Below are 22,244 nucleotides of genomic sequence, written 5' to 3'. Positions count from 1 at the left end.
ACGGAAAACTTCACTGAGGGAAAAAAAAATCACTGGAATGAGTAGCGAAGGTAAGGGGGGTCCGATGGTATGCAGCAGAGGAGAGAGGGAATGAATGAGGCCTATTGATGGAGGGAGAGAGGAGAGAGAGAGAGAGAGAGAGAGAGAGAGAGAGAGAGAGGGAGGTGGTGTGGGAGGGAGTCCTGAGCAGAAGGGAGGAGGTCGATTCATGTGACCCACTGACTGAAGTGGAAATGTGGGGACATACTGATGAGTCAAGGGAGGAGACGTGATGGAGAGGACACAGAGAGAGAAAGAGAGGATGTCATGAAAATTTCAAAATCTCATTTGAATCATGGCAGTAAAAGAGAAACATCAATTGTTTTGTACTTCTATATATAGTAAATAAATAAATAAATAAATAAATACATAAATACATAAATACATAAATACATTTAATTTAATGTGTTAAATGTGTGGGAAACTCTGTTGTTGAGAATTTTTAAATTTTGCAAAATGTTAAAATGAGCTGAAAGCATAATTAGACAAAAATAAAAAATGCAAAATAAAATGATCAACATTTAAATAATAAAGATAAATGAATATAACAATAATAATACAGAAGAATGCATGCTACAGGAAAAACTGCTAATTGATTAATTGTATACAAAATACATTTTCCAAAAATGTTAAAAGTATATTTTGTGATTACATCTAGAAGTTGTAGGAACCTTAAGGCATCAATCATTTTTAGTATTTCTGTATCTGCAGAGCTGGACAAGACAAACGTCTCTGCAGCATGTGTGAAACAACAGGTCTGTTTGTCGAGCCTGATCTAACACATCAGTTTGAGGCCATCCACACACTGTACCGTAATAATGCAGCTTTGTAACCGACTACAGCTGAAGGTGAAGAGAAGAGCCTCACAATGAGACACGCACTCAGCAGAAGATGAGGAGGAGAGGGAATGTACCACTTGGGTGTTGAGGAAGGGGTGGGTGGCCGGGCTAAAGCTCCGAGAACAGAGGGGTCTTTTGTGAGGCAGGAAGGGAGAGACACACAGCGAGCCGTAGGTACAGTACAAGCCTGATGGGAGTGGAGAGAGAAGAACAGATGGAGAGGTAGAGAGAGACGAGAAGAGACAGAAGAACAGATGGAGAGGTGGAGAGAGACGTGCGGAGCGAGTGATGCCTTCACAAGACAACCAGACCTGGACATTTAGGGCCTACAGTATGTAGGTTTATGCTGAACAAACCAAATCAGATATGGTTTGTTGTGAATGAACTCAAATATATTCACAAAAGTGACCTAAAGTGTTGGCTTTGCTACCACCAACTGTGCCATCAGCATTTGCTGATGTGCAAGAGTTATAACTATGATATTTATTTGATCAAAAATACAGTAAAACAAACAAACAAACAAACAAACAAAAATAAAAGGTAAATTGTGAAATACTACCATTTAAAATGACTGTTTCTATGTGAATATACTGTTAAAATGTAATCTATTCCCGTGATCCAAGCTGAATTTTCAGCATAATTACTCCAGTCTTCTGTCACATGATCTTCAGAAATCATTCTAATATACTGATTTGCTGCTCAAGAAAAATTTCTGATTATTATCAGTGTTGAAAACAGTTGTGCTGCTTGATATTTTTGTGGAAACTGTGATTTTGAAAAAAAATGTCAGGATTCTCTGATGAATTTAAAGTTCGAAAGAACAGCATTTATTTGAAGTTTTGCAACATTATAAATGTCTTTACTTTCACTTTTGATAAACTTTATGCATCCTTGCTGAATAAAATACAATTCATTTAAAGATTTAAAAAAAAAAACTAACTAACCCCAAACTTTTAAATGATAGTGTGTACATTGATTTGTAAAGTTTCAATTAATGCTTACAAAGCTAACTGCTAACCAACTTCAAACAAATATAATAATGTGAATTATACTATTCTTTGCGAATCTAATAACACTTTTAAGATCTGCATGATAAAAATAGTTATAACCAGGTCAAGCTGTACAAAAGACAACAATTATACATTTTGAAGAAAAACTAAACGACATAAACGTCACTTGCTCCAATGACGTTCACTTTTCCAGTCATTTCAACAGCTGACACAACAGCATTTAGCGAGTGACTTCATGAATAAACAAACACTGGATGACAAATGAATAACAAACTCGTCTCTTTCCTTCTGCTGTCTTTCCGATCCTCTCTGATCATCTTTCAAAATCAATTGAAACTGTTCTGTTTGATCAAATTATAATAACAGGAAGAAAAATTAAATTCCTTATTTTGGAAAATCTTGACCATTTCATTTAATTGCAAATTTTGCATCAATAAGCACATAAAATATTTGTTTTAAAGACAAAAAAACTTAGTATTCCTTTTTTTTTAAATACCAAATTATACTGTTGGTTATATCCTCATGCACTTGTTTTCTTTCGCTCTCCAGTGTGCTCACACAAAATGAAGAGAAAACATTACATTTCAGAAAAAAAGACCTATAAGTAGAAGTATGTTTTTAAGAGAACAAAAGCCTTTGGACATCCACTCTGCCACATAGCGTCCACAGACTGCAGTTTTTCTATAATTTAGTCAACAGCAAATATGCATTCCTCACTGCAACACAATCCAAACCAGAAACAAAACGATCACAAATGTTAGCAACTATAAAAAGACAATTCTTCCGCACAGATCTGAATGGGAAAAATATAAACAAAATAATACACATAAACAAACCTGCTCATAAGGGCCTTTGTCATCATAGCAGATCCACAGTCAAGTATAATTAATCACTATTCAAGAAAAAGAATTAAAGGACGAAGGAGATGGAGATGAATATAAACGTCCTGGTTTTGGACTGTAATTAAATTAGGACTCAAAGTGTTTGTGTCCAATTCACTGAAGTCTGGTTCTGATGAATTTACTTGCCTCACATTGCTGTTTAAACTCATAAACTAAAGTGTTAATTTGCAAACCTCTTATGGCTGATACATATTGCTCATTTGCAAAAACCCTCATCTCTGCAGCTCTAATTTACCAAATGCTCATTAGCTAAACTACTGTGTCATATAACCAGCACATCATTGTGCACATCATGCATTGTCACAATTTACTGTTGATTTAATGTCAAGCTGTGCTCAAAGAACCTGTACATTAAAACAGCAATAACAACAACAACAAAAAAAAAATCCCCTTTTTGCTGAGCAGGTAAAGTCAACAAATCAGCATCCTCAGCAATAAACCATCGTTTCAATCAAATGACTGGATGAAAGGTAGAGTTAAGAGTAAAAAAGGCATGCCATGCCTTATTGTAGTTGTGAAATGTGACAGAAATATCTGCTGTTGCAAGCAAAACTCAAAAATGGTCAAGGACTAGGTTTTGGCGTCACCTCCAGAACTGCAGAAAGTCTACTGAGAAAATATGCTGCCTTCACCTTTCCAGTACAGAGGAGTCATTGTAAGAGCGCCACCTGACGGCGGACAGAGGAACTGCAGGCGCATCACACACACGGAAAAGCGCGCACCATCAGATCTAATAGGCATATTAAACATCTTTCAGTCTTATAATACAGATATTACGTTTTATTTAGACAAAGCAGTAGGGAGTTATTAAGAAACAAAGATCAGAACGGACAGTAAGACAGGTTGAGGAACCTACTAGGCCTATTTGTCTGTTTTATATTTTGTTTTGTGTGTCTTTATAGATCCAATTTTAATGTCAGGTCAAAAGCACGCATTAAACATCATAATCTGGACATTGGGAATTCAATTTCTTATATATATTCTGCTTTTTTTCCTGCATGCGTGGCTTGGAATTTAGAAAAGAAAGGACAAGTGAAGGAGGAGTTAAAAGTTGATGCAGAATATCATTGGTTCGTTCCAGGAGTGACGTTACAGAAGGTCTCCCTCTAGCGGCCGCAGCGCGACACTGCAGCGCCAGCAGCGGCTCGGGGCCCGGGGGTCCTGCTGGACTGAAGAGAGAACCACCTCACCTACCCTCCCGAGGGACCCCGCAACCACCTTACAAATCAAGAGCTCCTTTAAGTGAAGGCAGGGGAAGGAACAAATTAAAAATCAACAATAATGTTACAAATAGGGGGTGAATCGGAATTTGAGCAAAGGTTATTTTAGTTAAACTAAACCCATAACAAATTGATACTTAATAAATGTTAACTGAAATGAAAGGAAAAAAGCAACAATTCTCATTTCCATTTATGTACTAAAATAACCCTGTAACACTTTAAATTAAGGTTGGTTTCTTAACATTAGTTAATTGCATTAGTTAACATAAACTAAGCATGCACAATACTTCTACAGAATTTATTAATCGTAATGTTAATTTTAACATTTACTAATGCATTAATAAAAATAAAAGTTGCTCTTGTTAACAGTTAATGCACTGTGAATTAACATGAACTAACAATGCACGACTGTATTTTCATTAACTAACATTAACAAAGATCAATAAATACTGTAATGTATTATTGTTTGTTAATGTTAGTTAATACATTAACTCATGGAACCTTATTGTAAAGTGTTACCAATAACTCAAACTAAACTGAAATAAGAATTGAAATAGCAAAAAGTAGACATTTAATAAAATTAACATGAAACAGAATATTTTATATATTTCAAAATATTAACAAAAACTAGTATCTATATTTCAACTAACAGGATACTGCTTAAAGTGAAAAAATGCTGTGTTGCATCTTCTTTAAAAAAACTGTAACTAAAGCGAATGAATTCTATAGGTCTGGTAAGTAATGTGAAAAATACTTCAAATACAAGGAAGGCAGCTTGTTAAGAGAAGATAAAATGTTCACACAACTGTGCTGTATTAAAACCTTTACTTACACATGGTACATACAACAAAAACAGTTTCTGAATTAATGACAATAAAGCAAAAAGAAAGACATTTTCCTTTCTCCACACTCAATCATTTCCACAACTGCTGGAGACAGATTCAAAACTAGACAAGAAAAATGAAGAGGGAAGGGTGTGAGGGGGAAAAGACCCCAAATAACAAAGTTTTGCACTAATACGTCAGGATACACAAAGATGTAAAGCATGAGAAAAGACCAGCCAGAAAACATAGTGAGAAACAATATTTTTTTTCTTTTGTTGGGAGAAAATTAAGAAAGCTCTTTCATATCAAGTCCGTAATCTCTTAAAGCCTCCCGTTAAACAATCACCGTTTTCATCGACCCACCCCCTCACAAATACAAAATCATCATCATATAGCCCTCCTTCAGCTGTACAGGATCCTGAAGGAGTGAATCTCACAAAAAACATGTCCAGGTCACATCACACCTCAAAATCAATATGGAAAAATAAAATCAATTCAATTCCAATTATCCTAAATAATGATATTCATTAGTGCAGGTCAGTGATTTTGATTTAAAACGGCAGAAAAAAAAAAGTACAATTTAAATGACATATCACTTACTTTTGATACACTGATGAAAAATGAAAATGTGCATTAAAAAGGTCCTAAAAATAGAATTAAATATTTCCTTCTTTCGATTTTGTGATGTATGACCCGAACTCAGTTTTTTTGCGATTCACCAGTATGAACCCACTTCACCTTCACAAATGACTTCACTCATATCTAATGCATATTTCTCTCTTTACACAAGCAAACATTCAGCAATAAAGCACCAACGCAGATAAAAGTGAATCAGCTCTCAGACTGTAGCGTGCATAACCACTTCGTTCTCAGGCAGAGAATAATTCAAGTGTGCACTGTGCATATTTCAGAGCGCCACTCGGCTTCAGATACACATACAGGAGGGCTTTCCCATGTGTGTCCAAAATTGCAGCAACAAGGCCTTAGAAAAACGCAGAACAGAAGCCTCCGGATCTCGGACTCAGCTCTGTATTAATAGTTGCAATAGGGGCTCTGTTTAGTGATCATCACAGTACACAGTCAACCACTAGGGGTTAGTCACGAACACACTCCCCTCACACCTGTTTGGCAGTGCTGAATCAGTTCAGGTGCATCATGGGTAATTCAGGGGTTACGGTTCATCATTATGAGACCGAAAATTATACAAAAATCTGTGCAAGCCTTATATTCATTTTTATGAATGCTTTGCAACCCTAGAGAGCTGAGATTGTGAAAAAGTAACAATTTTGGGGAAGAAAGAGAAAAAAAAAAGTGGACCCCAAAAGACAGGGAGGGTCGGCCACACGAACACACAAGCTCACAGAGTATGTCTGGATTAATATGCATTCAAGCAATTATGGCAAACTGCAATCAAGTAAAAGGAGACGGGGGCCATTGCACTCTTGTATGCATCTTTCACACAGGACTTCCTCCGGATTGCTGCACACACACACACACACACACACACACCCCCCACAGGCAGATTGAAAACTCGACTCGAGTCGCCCACGGGAAACACAAGCATACAGTACACCATCAAATAAGCCTTCCCACCCATCGCTTAGATATAGAGCAGACCATCAACACCAACCCCATTAGCTTCAATACCTGGATAAATGGAAACATGCAAGAAAATACAGAAAACTCTAAACTACTTGGAAGCCAAATTTAAGGACCAGAGGTCAGTTGTTGATCACATTAAAAAGACTTAAAAACAGGATTCTTCCAACCACTGGCCTTAACAAAACAAACACATGGGGAAGTTAAGCTAGGACACCCAAAGCTGTGATTGGAAGTCTGGATTCAGTCACATGTCAATGGCTAATGTATTCTGGATTACAGTAAGTCCATCAGTCCTAGTGAACCATCTCAACTGATGCTCATGATTATACTCTGAAACTGAAAAATTAAGCACCTCATGAATGTATAAAACACTTGTACAAGAGTTCAGATAGTAATAATCTGCATCAAGCTTGATACTATAATTGAAACCGCTATGCAGAAGTTTGCATATCAAATTCAAGCTTATTGGAGAAATTGCATATCTTGATTACAGCTGTGCGTCTATTTTGGTCTAACCGTTGTCATAATTAGCACCAAAACCGGTGGGACCACTTGCAATCTCTAGCTATTCTTCGTTATAAAAACTTCAAATACTTTCAGTATTTGATCTCAAGTCTCTGCCTAAAATTCCTTGGTTGGAGCCACAAAAACCTACAGGTTTAAGTACAGAAAATGGTATCCACCATTAATACTGGTGCATTTGCTGGATTGTTTAACGGCCTGAATTCTTTCCCTGATGGCATGTTCAGTCTTTCTCCAAGACTATACAATATCACTCACATAAATGCATAGAGATTGTGATGGATGCTGGTTTTGACACGTCGACCTTTCAGATTGAACGCAGAATTCTTACATGACCCTAGTCTCTGTTGAATAAGACAGATGTGTTCGATAATACATTCTTGCCAGTCGCTATGAGGGAAGCAACCTGTACGGATGGAATGTAGAAGGTGATTCTACTGCGTTCTAAAAAAATCGGCTTACATGTTTGATATTCTCTGACTGGATGGAATCATAGTCTCGAGCTCAAAAAATTGTAGTCTGTGCCCATCAAACACAATGCAGTTTTCTGTGAAATCAGTCAATCCTGAATGTCCAAAAACTGCTGACTGGCTCCAACTTTTGGGAACAAGCCTGGTGTAAAAATCATGTAGTGTATTCCAGCCTTTACACAAACCAGAACCACCTCTGTTTTTTACTATGCCAAAGTTAGTACCAGTTAAATCAAAACAAGGCCAAAGACAAGCTGATTTCCTAAACACAAAAGAAAAAGGCCTGCTACACCGATCACGTGGAAAGGACAAGAGTGGTTGGACATACTTCACAGCACACATACACACTTTATAAATATTTGTCTTTTGGGGGGCATGGTGTGGATTTGGTTCCCATTAGAGGAATTGGTGACGATATGGATCAAAGGAACTTGGGGGAATTATGGAATGGCAAAGGTATAAGGTCCTCTAGAAGGTACCAAAACCAAAACCAATCTATTTGTTCATTTAAAAACAACACAAATCAAGAAAAACAAGGTCGACCCTCCTATTGCCACCAAAAAAAAAGCAGGATTCTCCTGCGAGATTTAATCTGTGCCTTTAGGCCCTCCTTGGAACATGATCAAAAACTCATGTCCAACAAAAACCTGCATACATTTATTCACAAATGTAAAACTCTAGCCTGCATTTTTAATAGGGCCAGATGCAGCAGGCAGAGAATTTCCAATGCCGTTTATAAATCAGACTCATTTCATGAGTACAGTACAAAGTAGGATTTCATGGTAAAAATCCCAAAGATAGCACGTTAGCAGTATTCCACAGTCAAAAACGAACCGGCAGGTCTGCCGCCACTTGATTTGTACCAACCAAAGGGCTCGGCGGATTCTCGCCCCGGTCACACATGCACTGTAAATTCAGCCGAAGGGCTGTCTAACTGCAGTGACAAATGAAAAAAAGTACAGTTCGTGCATTCAAAGTAACATACAAACCAAAAGGACACACAGAGATCTCTAAAACTGGAAGCCGAAGTCTTTAAACCGATGCTTTTGATTTAGATCCTCCAGGGAATCTCTCTGGACAGCTCAGACTGTGTAAAACATTACATGGAAAACAAGTTTTTTTTTTTTTTTTTCAGACAGCTTAGAGTCTTTTTTCGGGGCTGTACTGGTTTGAAGGTGCGGCAGGAAGAATATGTAGGAGAGAATTGTGGGGGAAGGTGTTAACAGGAAGTGAGACCGTAAAGCCCCAGAGTCCAGGGTGGGTGCGATACCCTGGTGCAAACCGGACTGAACTGGATCGAGACTGGTCCAGGTTAGGTCAGCTGATGTGGCGCTTCAAGCATTTCCATTAAGAAGGTGTCGATTGGGGTGTCTCCAATCAGCTTGAAGAAGAACAGGTGCTCAAGGCACTTTAGGCCAATAGAGCGCAGCGCTGGCAGCCGGAGGAGGAGCTTGGCAAACCTGAAAGCCAAGTGAGATGGAGAGAAACTACAGTGAACTGTAACCCAATTGGCATATCTTTCTTCCCTCTATTGGACATTCTAGATGGGATTTTTACTTCAATAACCACACTGTTGCAATCTATTAAAGGATAGAAGAGAGAAAAAAACCCACAAATGTACTCTACCTGCCCTGCTGGTCAGGATATCTCTGTTTACAATAAGCCTCCAGCGATGCATAGACCTTCTCTCTCAGTAACTCCACTTCACTTGGGCTTGACAAGCCCTTTGCATCTGCACATAAAACGACACATTAAATGTAAAGCTGCCTTTATGACCGAACAGCAGGGGTGGAAATCAGCAGGAACTTTCAGCGTAACAATATAATGGTCTCTGGATGTGTAGCTTTTTAAAATTGCGACATATTGCAATATTTTTATTGCTTGTTTCTCTTGGCACTTTGCACTATTATATTCTTAGCCAATTTTGAGTTTAGACTGTGGGTGAAGTGTACAAACTAGGAATGCACTGATAATGCAACAGTATCAGTCCATCACAGTAAAGTTTGTAGTTAAATTGTTCATTCAGATATTTTAATGGCAAAGAATGTTAGAAGATTAATATACTTTCTAATATTAATCGATGGTGAGGAATGGGAAATAAAGAGCACTTCTGCTGCATGTGCTTGATTACGGTTTGCCTCACACAGCACATACGCTTCATTTAAATAAGTAAAAATACTAAATGCTACATTATATTTATAACAACTGGTTTCCTAAGAAACTGTGATGTAGATAAGTGCATTAGAGCAGCTCTAAATGTGTGCTCTGCCATTAAATAAAAGATAACAAAATAACCTGGTCTGACCTGGGTTGAAGAGGATGATGGCTCTCAGGCAGCCCAACTCGGTTTTATCCATCTGCATGTCCCTCATCTTGCTCACCAGCTCCGTCAGCACCCTGACATCATTAAAATGAGGGCAGGAAGGAGCAAGGGACGAAAAGCAGGAAAGGAAAGGTGGGAAAAAGAGAAGAGTCATGTTAAAATCTGAAGTACAACAATTCGCATTTACGCACTAAAACAAAATAGCTGGAGTCATTTTCACAAGCACTTCAAAACACAATCATAAAAAAATAAATAGTAATATAACAGCCTTCATATTTCATCTTAATCGGACAAAAAGAAAAATCAAATGAATGTTTTAGAAACAGAGCATGCCACGTAAGATATCAGTCACTCGTGTTAACATTAGTCACTGTCGGGCCAAAAGCGAGCGTGCTAGTGTGTGCCAGTTGCGTTTCCATTGTCACCCCGATGAGGCTTGATCTCTGCCTCATACAGGACTTTTGTATCTGCATGTCATACATTTCATATACTCTGTGTAACTCGTATAACTCAGATTTTCTGTTTGTGAGCTCTCTCTGTTGCTCTGGCTGAAAGGATAACAGCACAGTGATAGAGAGAAGAGAGCGCTGGTCCGACAGTGGAAACACAGATCGTTTTTGGCCTTGCGGCTTGAGGTCCGAGGCTCTGTGTTAGCCCTGGCTCGCACTGGCCCGACAATGGAAACACAGCTATTGTGAGTCAAAGCAACACATTCAATCACACAGACATTCGTACACAAGGTCAGTTTGGTCTTTACCTGCCCCAAAAACAGCCCCAGACATAATTTAATCCAAAATAAACTGTCTCAAACTAAAGGCTTTCCTGACTGCTGCTGTTTGTTTATGGCGTGTGGCGGAGTGTCATTACCTGTCGAATATGGCCCCAACCTCTGCATTGTGCGCACTCTCCCTGTGTGTTCAATCACAATGTGTTATTAAAATGGCATTTCACATTTCATTGTTATATAATGTCTCCCCGCTCCAGAAAGGCCCAGGCAGAGACGTTAAGACTCCACATATGATGGCGGTAGGCCCAGTTCAAAGAGTAACAAGCTACAGGCTCTTGTTGAAAGGAAGGCAGACGATCATGGGTTGGCAGCAGCAAAGCTTGAAATGGCAATTCCCAGCACAAAACAAATACAATATAACATGAAGAAAGAAATCTTTTACAGGATAAGATCAGGGCTCAACAATAAGAATGGACGCTTTAATTCATTGATGTAAATGTTTTGCAAATCTGTTGATGTAAATTCCTCATCAAGGTTCTTTCAAAATCTGTTTAACATCAGTTAAAATAGGTAAAAATGAAATGTAATTAATGTGTTAACACTTCATTTCTAGTTTATTTTATAAACAAATGTAAAAAAAAAAAAGCCTTTATGTACAATGCATAAATTGCCTTGTAATGCAATCATACTCATATCTTTTAATTATTAATTGTAGCCAAATTTAACATGCATATAATATTTGAAAGTTTGCTTGTCAAGTGATTTGATGCATCACACTTTCTAAAAGTGTAACTATGAATAGATAAGTTTTATAATCTATTATAACTATGGCAATAAATTATTCATGAGGGCATACAATGGTGCATTACAAGGCATAATTAATGCATTTGACTACTTTTCCAATGCATTATATAGAAAAGCTTTTTTTAAATACAAAAATACAAATGTTTAATGGAAAATTTACATTTTTCCTTACACTTAAATTTATAAAATGTTGATTAATAAAAATGTATATTTAATTTTAATTTCAGATTTTTTGCAAGTGCAGCCAGTGAACATCTGAACAAAAGCAGAAATCTGAACAAAATCATTATTGTTGAGCCCTAAAGAAATATAATATTATTATTTTTGTTGTAAGGGAATATAACTGCTCATTGACAAAGTATTATTATGTACTATAACAACAGCATCTCCTAATTGCTCTAAGTGCATAAAATGACTCTGAACGTGCATCAGATTTTGCACAGAGGGTTAAACAGCATTTAAAGCCAATAAAGCAAAGCGGGAAGCATGTGCACACATCACAGCACCAACAGGAGGACAATGAAGCGCTGCAAAAATCGGGTGAGTTGGACAGTGAAGCACAAGGACACAGAGGCTCATTTCTGAAGCAGAGACATTATGACAAGATGAATGGCAACGAAAGACAATTTCATATGAACATCACAACATCACTGTAGCACAGAACATCTAGAATGAGCTCATTTAAAACAACAGCCTGTAGCTCATTATTCCTGGAGTTTGCAGAAGACAAAGATAAAATATGGAGTCTTGAGAAGTTATGGAGAGAAATGTGCTAAATTTGTTTCTTAATATAAACAATCGCTGTAATTACCAGCAGATCAAGAGTGGATGCCAGAGCACACTTCATACATGTGCACGGTATTGATCATGTAAATGGGAGTGTGTAGAGACTATAAGCAGAGGAGAGCACTGGTGCACATATAGGTGTCTGCATGTATGTGTATGTCCTGTCTGTTCGTGCAGTGTCAGTCTATAAAAGCACACTATATATACACAGCAGCGTCAAGGCAGCAGGCTGTCAGGAGGTATTTTTTCTTTGTCATGACACAGGAAAATCCAACCACCTTTGCAGCCTTAAATGTGTCAAGAAGCAAAGCTGTTAAGATTCATGAGCACAGGTCTACCACAAATCATGATATTTCTTGCCTAATCCTTTTCACACATAAGCACAGCAGGTCACATGCACATCTTTTTGAAACCTATAGCGAGTAAATCTAATAAAGCCAAGACCTTTAGAAGATCAATACAAGGCTATCCTGTCTGCAGTCATGTGACATGACTATTACCTGTCAAAGATGGCTCCCACCCCTGCGCTGTGAGCACTGTTTCTGTGCACGTGGAGGCCGGTGGCCAGCAGAATGCCATCCTTCACCGCGATGGAGCGATGAGAGAAAGACGCGATCAGTAGCTCATTCCAGCCTGATAGACAGATGAAAGCAGCAAAAAGATGAGGGGGGATCATTACTGAGAAAAGCTAATTATTAAAGTGTTTGCTAAGGGAAGCATCAAAAAATCCTGTTTGCAGGTTGTAGAGTCAGAAAGACAAAAGGCAGTTAGGTTTTACCAGCACGCAGCAGGATGACCTGGTCATCCAGAGACAGCTCACTGAAGTGAGGGATCCGTTTTGCCCACTCCACCAAAGTGAACAGCTGTTTATCAGCCGCCTGGCAGATATTTGTGACTGGGTCATTTGGCTGAGGAGAGGAAAGAAATTTTGTAAGTAGTAAGGAGAGGGAATGCAAAAAACTTGAAAATAACATCATGCAAGGCTTTTTGTAATTTAGCAGTAGGAATTTGCATTTCAATGATATCATACTGAGATTGCAATTCAATTTATGTTGATAACGATGAGAAGCTCTGGACATTTTTCTGGACAAACTTCAGCTCCAGAGCTGCTCTGAGTGTCACTTCACCAGCATTTCACCATTTCATTTGAGAAAAACTACAGTCTAATACACACTAAAATTCAAAGATCTTCACGACAAACTGAAAAAAACTCAAGTTTGGTTTAGCTTGAAGTAATAATGACAGAAATGTAATAATATTATTATTTTTAAAGAATATTATGCAACCAAGATATATTTTCATCCTTGCTTTAATTTACACAGTTCTGTTGTGCAGAAACGTATTTGACAAAAAATAAAATAATTGTTAGTTTTCATTTGATTGTCAAAAAATTTATCAAATTGTTCAAGTTTTATTAATTCACTTCATTAGAAACCATTTTTGATAATAAACTTGGATTAAAGTAGCTACTCTGTGGAGTTTGATTGAATAAAACCGTCCTTTTTACATTTAATCTCAAGGACTAACAAACATATGGAAATCATTTCCCTTCATTAATGCTAGATGAATATTGTGATAAATATGGATATTGTACGATATTAAAAAAAAAATTATAATATTTTTGACCATATCACCCAGTTCTACTCTGGAGATGATGCTAGATATACATGCAGTCACTCTCAGACAAGAAGCTTGATCAAAACTGAAAGCTCTAATGGAGCTTTTCCACTGCATGGTACGGCTCACTTTTGGGGGGGTTTCCACTGTGTAAAGTACCTGGTACTTTTTTTAGTACCATCTCAGTTGAGGTTCCAAGGTAAGCCACACCAATATTAAAATGTGATGATGAGTTATTAGTGCAGATCACTGATTGGTCAGAGAGAATCATCAGTACCAGAGTCACTGGATTTGAGACACGAAACACCAAACCCACTAGATTGAAATAGTCAGCTACAGCCACCGCAGTATCATTTGTTCTAACAACTTTTTTAAACGACTTGCTTTAAAGAGGGGAAGTCGTGGGCTAGTGGTTAGAGAGTTTGACTCCTAACCCTAAGGTTGTGGGTTTGAGTCTCGGGCCGGCAATATCACGACTGAGGTGCCCTTGAGCAAGGCACCGAACCCCCAACTGCTCCCCTGGTGCCACAGCATAAATGGCTGCCCACTGCTCTGGGTGTGTGTTCACGGTGTGTGTGTGTGTGTTCACTGCTGTGTGTGTGCACTTTGGATGGGTTAAATGCAGAGCACGAATTCTGAGTATGGGTCACCATGCTTGGCTGTATGTCACGTCACTTTTTTTTTTTTTCTGGTTTAAAATTATTGTCTCACGCAGCTTGAAAAAAGAAATGGCTGTATTGTGGTCAGTGGATGAGGTGGCAGAGCAACGATAACAATCAGTCTATAATCCCACCCACTTCGAAGCAGTGCTAAACTGCAGTGGAAAAGCAAACTGAGCCGAGCAGAGTCGTACCACGCAAAGTGCCATAATACGCAACTTCCTGCTTTTAATCAGTCCACAAGCTAAAATTAGAGCCCAATTATCTTGAAGTTCTGGATCACGTAACAAATAATCCTGAAATCCTCTTTTAACATGCTTATCTGTAACTTACAGAGCTTCCCCCTGAGCTGCCATCCGCATGCAGCTCGGTCTTCTGCTCCACGGCCATCTCTGCTTCTAGAATCTTCTCTACAGGCATCTCTTCGTTCGCGGCGCTGGTGGACTCCACCTCTCCTTCACGCTCCTTGTTCCTCTGACGCTCCTCTTGAACGGCTGCATCGCACACAGGGAAATGAGGAAGAGGGACAAGACGGGGAAATAGAGATGAAGGATAGGGCGGAGGACAGATCAACAGGATGTGGAAAAGGAAAACAGAGAGAAGGGTAGTAAATAGGGAAAGCGGTAAAGATGTAAACAGGAGCAGAGAGAGACAGAGATATACAGATACATGTAGTTCCTGGTTAGTCTTTCAACATTCATTCACACACTGAAGTCCCCCAGCAACATTCCTTCTTCAATGACCCAGTAAAAGATACAAAGGTCCTTTATTGCACATATTCAAAACAACATTCTCACGACTAATATTTTTTTGCTGCATCATGTCATTTAAAGGGGTCATATCATGAGAAAAAATATTTTCCTTGACCTTTGACAACAGTTTGAAGCACTTTGAAAACATTCAGTTCCCAGATTAAAAAAAAAAAAAAAAAACTTTTGCATGTCACATCAGACACATGATTGTCCACATTTATACAATGACTATTAGGGAAAAAAAACTTGGTACATCCAGTCTTGGTAAAGAAATAATAAAGAGAAAGTGGGATGATACAATTACTTTTAAACACCAAAAAAACTATTAATAAGAGCAAAATGTTGTGCCGTTTCTGGTGGTGTAGCACCTATAGCTTTGCATATCATTCTCAACATAAGAAAACGTTTATTTTTAACACTGTTCCTGAACATTTGAGTCTGACTTTAAGCATTAATGTGAAACAAAAAAATATATATCACTTTAAGAATATCAAGAACCATATTAAATGGTGAATAAAAATGCAAAAATAGTAACATTAAGTAGACCTCAAGGAAAAAAAGATGTACGAAATGACCCCTTTAATAGCTGTGACTAATATCCTACAGAGCAATTCTTTCAAACATTCCCACACACACACACACACAACCACCACTCCCTCCCTCCCTCCTGTTTTCTCCTTACATCGTTGTCGTTCATCTTGGACCACTACAGAAGGAGAGGGAGGAAGAGAGAGAACGAGAGGAAACAAAAGAGGGAGAGAGGGGGACAGGTGTTAGTGGTGACAACAGCCCTCCCTCCCCCTCTGCTCTCCTCTCTGGTTTGTACCGTGATGACTATGACTTAGCCACAATACCTTCTTTACATTCAGTGTCAACAATCTTCTGAAATCTACATGTCTCTGCTACACCTACTCTTGTCACTGTGATCGTTCTGTCTGGCTTAATTCTAGAAAACACGTGCTCTCTCCTTAGTGACAGACCGATATGTTGGCCAAGCGAATTTATCATAAAATAAATAAATACAAAAAAATACATTTCTGCAATTATTTGGTACATCCCAGTTGCCATTAAATTGCACATAATACTTTAAAGGATTACTTCACCCAAAAATCAGCACCAGCTTATCCAAAATGTAGAGAATTTTCTTTTTTCAGCTGAAGAGAAATTAAGGTTTTGAAGGAAAACGTTTCAGGATTTTTCTCCATCTAATGCAAGTGAACGGGGCTCAGTGTAGACTATGAGGCGGTTCTTGTCGCCTACGTCACGTGTGACCTTCCCAACATTCATAAGTCACAAGAGGTCATTAGTTAAAAAGTAGTTTTTTTTTTCTGAAAATGACTGATCGTTTCACAAGAGAAGACCCTTATTATATTTTGGACTTTCAGAATGGTCTATGGTGAGCCCTGTTCACTTGCATTAGATCCTGGAATGTTTTCCTCCATTACCTTCATTTTTCTTCGGCTGAAGTCAGTCAGTCATACGCATCTTCGATGGCCTGTGGGGGTGAGTAAATAATCAGTCATTTTCATTTTTGGGTGAACTATTCCTTTAAATGCTTTATTGTCCATCATCCACTCTGCTCTCTAGACATCAGCATCAGTTTGTATTTCTTGCAACACTAAATGCATAGCACCACAGCACTGAACATTTCAAGTTGTAGATCAGTCTTTCTATTGCATTAGCTTCACATAAATAATAATACACACTGTGACTTATGTATCAGATTTACAGTTTAAGTATTAAACATAGGTCCATTTATGAGGAGAGGAGACACTGGCATCAGAATCACAGTGAATCACTACTCCTTACTTCTAGTGTACAAGAGTATCACATCTTGGGTTTGTGGTATGTGTATGTGCTAGGTAGGACAGCAAGTTCTGGTTCTTACCCTCTCTCTTCATCCCCATGGCCAGGCACTTCTGGTAGCGGCAGTACTGGCAGCGGTTCCTCTGGCGTTTGTCCACCAGACAGTCTTTATTGTCTCTGCATGTGTAGCTCAAGTCCTTCCTCACAGTGCGCTTGAAAAAGCCCTTGCAGCCCTCGCAGCTGTACACGCCGTAGTGCTTGCCTGGAGAAAAGAGACACGAGGTGAATTTATGGAGGTGGAAGATTTGCCTCAATTAACAGTTGAACCTAAATTTAATGGTTTCATAATGTTATCACATAATGTTGTTGTTACATAAGGGTTACATAATGAAAAGCTGTTCTGTTCATTTGTGAAGAACATTTTTAAATTTCAAATAAATGCTATTCTTTTGAACTTTCTATTAAACAAATAATCCTAAAAAAAGTTTTCCCAAAAATATTACGCAGCATATGATTTCTGAAGGATCATTTGACACTGAAAACTGGAGTAGTAAAAACTCAGCTTTGCCATCACAGGAAAAAAAATTCAATTTTAAAATTCATTAAAAAAAACATTTTTATTATATTACAGCTTTAGTTTATTTTTGATTAAATAAATGCTGCCTTAGGGAGCACGGGGGACTATTAAACATTAAAAAAAAATCTTACTGACCCCAAACTTTCAAACAGCAGTGTATATATAGCATATTTACCATTATATTAAACAGGTAAAAATATGTTTTGTTGTACACTGTGACAATAACAAACATTTCTTCTCATTACATATACTCCTAATTGATACTGAACCATTGTTTGATTCACTATTTTACCATTTAAAAATTAGCAACAAACATTTAAAAGGATTTAAAACTTTTTTTTTTATATAGTTTCAGTGTTTCCTTCAGACGGGTTGGGGTTAGTGTTTATCAGTGACGTACCAGAGGAGCGGTCCCCACAGATGGCACACAAGCGTTTCTGAGAGACCATGGGCCCTGGGCTGTGGGCGGACATCGGCTTCAAACCGAAGGGTGGTTTGACGTCATCAGAGCTGCTGACTGCATGCAGTCCCGACATGGACACGGTGGAGTTGATCTGAGACGGGGCGATGAGGTGAGAGATAGAGAAAGAGATGAAGTGATAGATTTTTTTTTTTTTTAACTGAATAAAATGAACACTTCCTCATTTTTGTTAGTGATGCACAAAAATCAAATCAAGAAAATACATGTTAATTTCTTATGATCAGTATCACATGCCTGGTTAGCGCTCAAACCCTTAACTGATCATAACCAGATAATAATAAATAAATAAATCTCCCCAAATCATTCAAACACCATTTCATCACAAAATCCGACCCTTTGACCACAGCTGGAAGATGACCAATCATTACGAATCTTTGTTTGGTTGAAACACAAACCCTCAACAGATGGTATTTAATCATCCAAACAGAGCTACATTTCAAAAGCTATGAGCAACAGTAAAAGGGAAGAAAGACATATGCATGAGAGCAGCTACTAGACAACGAGGAGGGAGTCAGAAAGTGAGAGAGGGTACAAGGTCTCACCTCTGTGTTTCTGGCAAACATGTTCATCTGTGAAGCAGAAATGCAGTGATGAGGAGGAGCGCAAAAAAAAAACGTTGTGGCCGTGAGGGAGGTGGTGCTAAATAATTACTAAATCAACCATGCTCTTTTGTTTTGGCTAAACTCAAATTTAGACTATGAAAAAATAAAAATCAGGTTTAGATCGACAGAAACCTACCTGAGAGACTTTGGAAATTAAGGTCGAAAAAATACCAGATGGTCTGTTAAACATTAACAGTTTTAGAGGGAAAACCTCAAATGATCTCAGTGAATAAACAGTGATTTAACTTCAAAATTTTCAGGTTGAATTACATATTGCTAGTCATTGCACACTACTGTTCAAAAGATGTTTTAATGTTTTTGAAAGAGGTCTCTTATGCTCACCAAGGCTGTATTTATTTAATTATAAATAGTGTAAAAACAGTAATTTATTACAATTTGAAATAACCACTTTTAACGTAATTTTGGTTAAATTTTTAATAAATTGATGTTAAATATTGTAAGTTTCAGGATTTTAATTAATTAGACATGCTTTTTCATTAATAAAATTTAATTAACCATTTATGCAGAAAAACTTAAATGGGAACAAAAACGGAATTTGGAAAAAAATAAAATGAAATTTAGGAAAACATAAAACAGATTTCATAAGGCCCCAACTAGTAAGCAGACCTAGAAGCCGAACGAGCTGGACTGTTTGTCTTGTAGCACAAACTCAGGCCTTAAATGAAGTATGGGGAGTCCAGTGGAAAGACAGAAGTGTTAACAAGGTAATGCTCACCTGTGGGCTGCTGATGGGGCCGTAGCCTACTGAGGGAGTTCCAGGAAGGCAAGGAGAACCCAGAGAGGAGCTGATGACGGAGAAGGGTGAGCCCATGCTGCTGATGGGACTGTTCACGGCCGAAGTGATGGGTGGCAGGGAAGTCATGGCGGCGGCTGAAGGGGCCAATGGGGGCGAACGCTGACCTGATGGTGGTGAGGAAACGGATGAGCTGTCTGGACTACGAGAATCTGTAAGGAACAGGGAAAAATTATACAGTCACATTCAGCTTGGCCATTCATTTTAAAAGAACTGTGTTTTTTGTTTAATGGTATTTAAAGGGGAGAAAACAAAAACAACCCATTTTACATACATGCAAGGTAAATAAACTGATACTAATGAATGAACATTCATGAAACAATGATAAACCGAGGTCTACAGATTGCAGGAGTTTTAACAATAACATCTTATCAATGCTCTAGTATACACAAAACACAGTGTCAGACATAACGTGAACGTTAAACTTGAAGTAGTGCAATTAAAATCTAAGTTTACAGCTCTAAGCGTAATTAGTCATAGTAATAAAAATCAAAAACAATCTCACCTCTGCTGTCGCCCATGATGTGCAGCCGGGCTCTGCTGATCACACCGGCTCACTCGCTCTGATGTCGGATGGCTGTTCAACTCAAGACCGCGGACTGAGGCCCGGGCCTGGATCTTTTACTAACCTACGTTATCACTACAGATTACAAAACACTGCGTGAATGACACTTAAGAACACTTAAACTACAAACTCGCGACAAATAAATGCATCAAAGCGAGTTATAGCGCATTTCTATGTAAACATGACAGGAAAAAATATGAATTTTGCACGCATAGGAACTAGACAGATTCAACAGCTTCCATGTTTTCTAAGAGGATTTAGCTCGATAAAAAAAAGATTTATCGCGTGCAAGCAATCTCAAAACGAAATTTCCAGTCTCGGCTAGTTGATTAGCTCGCTGGAAAGCTTTAATTTACTAACAAAACGAGCAACATTTCGCCTTATAAAGCTGTTCTAAATGTATGCTCAAATTAACTAGTGTCGTTTTAGTGACCGGCACTGGTTTAATTTAGAGTTATTGTGAGTAAAAACACATGCATTTATATTTGTGTACAGTAAATCGACTCAACTAGCATGTTAGCTAGCACGCTAATAACTGCAGGCACAATTTACTGCTTACGAACAAACAGCGGAAAATCGCGCGTAGTGTTATTATAGCAAGGGTAAAGCAACACGTACCTGTCAATAAATGTAAACAGCAACAGCATTCACCCGAATTACGTTAATACGATGAATATTTATATTTTAAAATGGCTTAATTAGGGCCGCGACTCTCCGTTCCCATTTCCTCGGTGTGATTCTCACAGTTGCCCTGATCTTCCTTTCTGAGGAGGGGGGAAACTGAATCTGTTTACGTCCGAGCGTAGAAACTGACGCCATTTTGGCTCGGGGCAAAGGATAATTTGAGCCGAAATGTCTACAAATAAAGTTCGTTTCTTCATTGGAAGTAGGGTTATACAAGTGCTTCTGGGCGATTCTACAAATGTGTGTCGCATTAGCGTGTTTACATAATGCCATTAACAACTACATCAAATGTTGTATTACGTTATATATAAATTTTCTAAAAAAAAAAAAAATATATATATATATATATATATATATATATATATATATAGATATATATATATATTACTTTTAAATGTTTTTGTTTCATTTTTTTTTTTCATTAGAGCATTTAAGGAAAATATTAAATTCTCATTTAGGTATTAAAGTTTTAGTTAAACTGTGTTCAAGCTGTTATTTTCAATTGCTATAATATTTGACAATGCTACTGTACTGACAGTATTTTTGATTAAATAAATGCAGCCTTGGTGAGCCTCAGAGACTCTTTTAGAAACACAAAAGCTGACACAATCTTGTCATCGCAGTTTGTCAAGATAACTAAGGCCTGAGCCTTTCTGAGAACTGGGCTGCCATCCACAGGCAAGAGTGCTTTACAAACAGCTAACCATTCCTGCAGTTAGACTTAATTGCAATGTACATGTGCATCTCAGTAAATTAGAATGTCATGGAAAAAAGTTCATTTATTTCAGTAATTCAACTCAATTATGAAACTCGTGTATTAAATAAATTCAATGCACACAGACTGAAGTAGTTTAAGTCTTTGGTTCTTTTAATTGTGAGGTTTTGGCTCACATTTAACAAAAACCCACCAATTCACTTCCAACAAATTAGAATACTTCATAAGACCAATAAAAAAAATAAAAAATAATAATAAATATTGTTAGTGAATTGTTGGCCTTCTGGAAAGTATGTTCATTTACTGTACATGTACTCAATACTTGGTAGGGGCTCCTTTTGCTTGAATTACTGCCTCAATTCGGCGTGTAGCATGGAGGTGATCAGTTTGTGGCACTGCTGAGGTGGTATGGAAGCACAGGTTTCTTTGACAGTGGCCTTCAGCTCATCTGCATTTTTGGGTCTCTTGTTTCTCATTTTCCTCTTGAGGATACCTCATAGATTCTCTCTGGGGTTCAGGTCTGGTGAGTTTACTGCCCAGTCAAGCACACCAACATCATGGTCATTTAACCAACTTTTGGTGCTTTTGGCAGTGTGGGCAGGTGCCAAATCCTGCTGGAAAATGAAAATCAGCATCTTCAAAAAGCTGGTCAGCAGAAGGAAGCATGAAGTGCTCCAAAATGTCTTGATAAATGGGTGCAGTGACTTTGGTTTTCAAAAAAACACAATGGACCAACACCAGCAGATGACATTCCACCCCAAATCATCACAGACTGTGGAAACTTAACACTGTTCTTCAAGCAACTTGCTCTATGAGCTTCTCCACCCTTCCTCCAGAATCTAGGTCCTTGGTTTCCAAATGAAATACAAAACTTGCTCTCATCTGAAAAGAGGACTTTGGACCA

General features: G+C 38.1%; 1 protein-coding gene across 7 annotated transcripts; it reads right to left on the bottom strand.

Annotated features, from left to right (window-relative positions):
- Positions 1-4,818: 4,818 nt before the first annotated feature.
- LOC109111230 (retinoic acid receptor RXR-beta-A) lies at positions 4,819-20,706 on the bottom strand. 7 transcript variants are annotated; one of them, XM_042755689.1, is made up of 14 exons: positions 20,560-20,706; positions 19,882-20,016; positions 19,299-19,528; positions 18,503-18,529; positions 17,880-18,033; positions 16,985-17,164; positions 15,779-15,802; positions 14,678-14,838; positions 12,847-12,976; positions 12,569-12,701; positions 10,619-10,660; positions 9,734-9,825; positions 9,055-9,160; positions 4,819-8,888 (listed from the first exon to the last, which is right to left on the bottom strand). In XM_042755689.1, exons 2-14 carry the CDS (start codon positions 19,895-19,897, stop codon positions 8,741-8,743), a joined length of 1,443 nt encoding a protein of 480 aa, XP_042611623.1. In that variant the 5' UTR covers positions 19,898-20,016; positions 20,560-20,706; the 3' UTR covers positions 4,819-8,740. The 7 variants fall into 7 exon arrangements, with proteins under 7 accessions (XP_042611623.1, XP_042611627.1, XP_042611624.1 ...); XM_042755693.1 differs by lacking the exon at positions 10,619-10,660; XM_042755690.1 differs by lacking the exon at positions 15,779-15,802.
- Between the last annotated feature and the right edge of the window lie 1,538 nt (positions 20,707-22,244).

Source organism: Cyprinus carpio, unplaced genomic scaffold, assembly GCF_018340385.1.
Source record: "Cyprinus carpio isolate SPL01 unplaced genomic scaffold, ASM1834038v1 S000006742, whole genome shotgun sequence".
In the NCBI taxonomy this organism is placed as follows: Eukaryota; Metazoa; Chordata; class Actinopteri; order Cypriniformes; family Cyprinidae; genus Cyprinus; species Cyprinus carpio.
The sequence above is the reverse complement of the archived record's forward strand: the minus strand, read 5'-3'. Positions and strand labels throughout refer to the sequence as shown.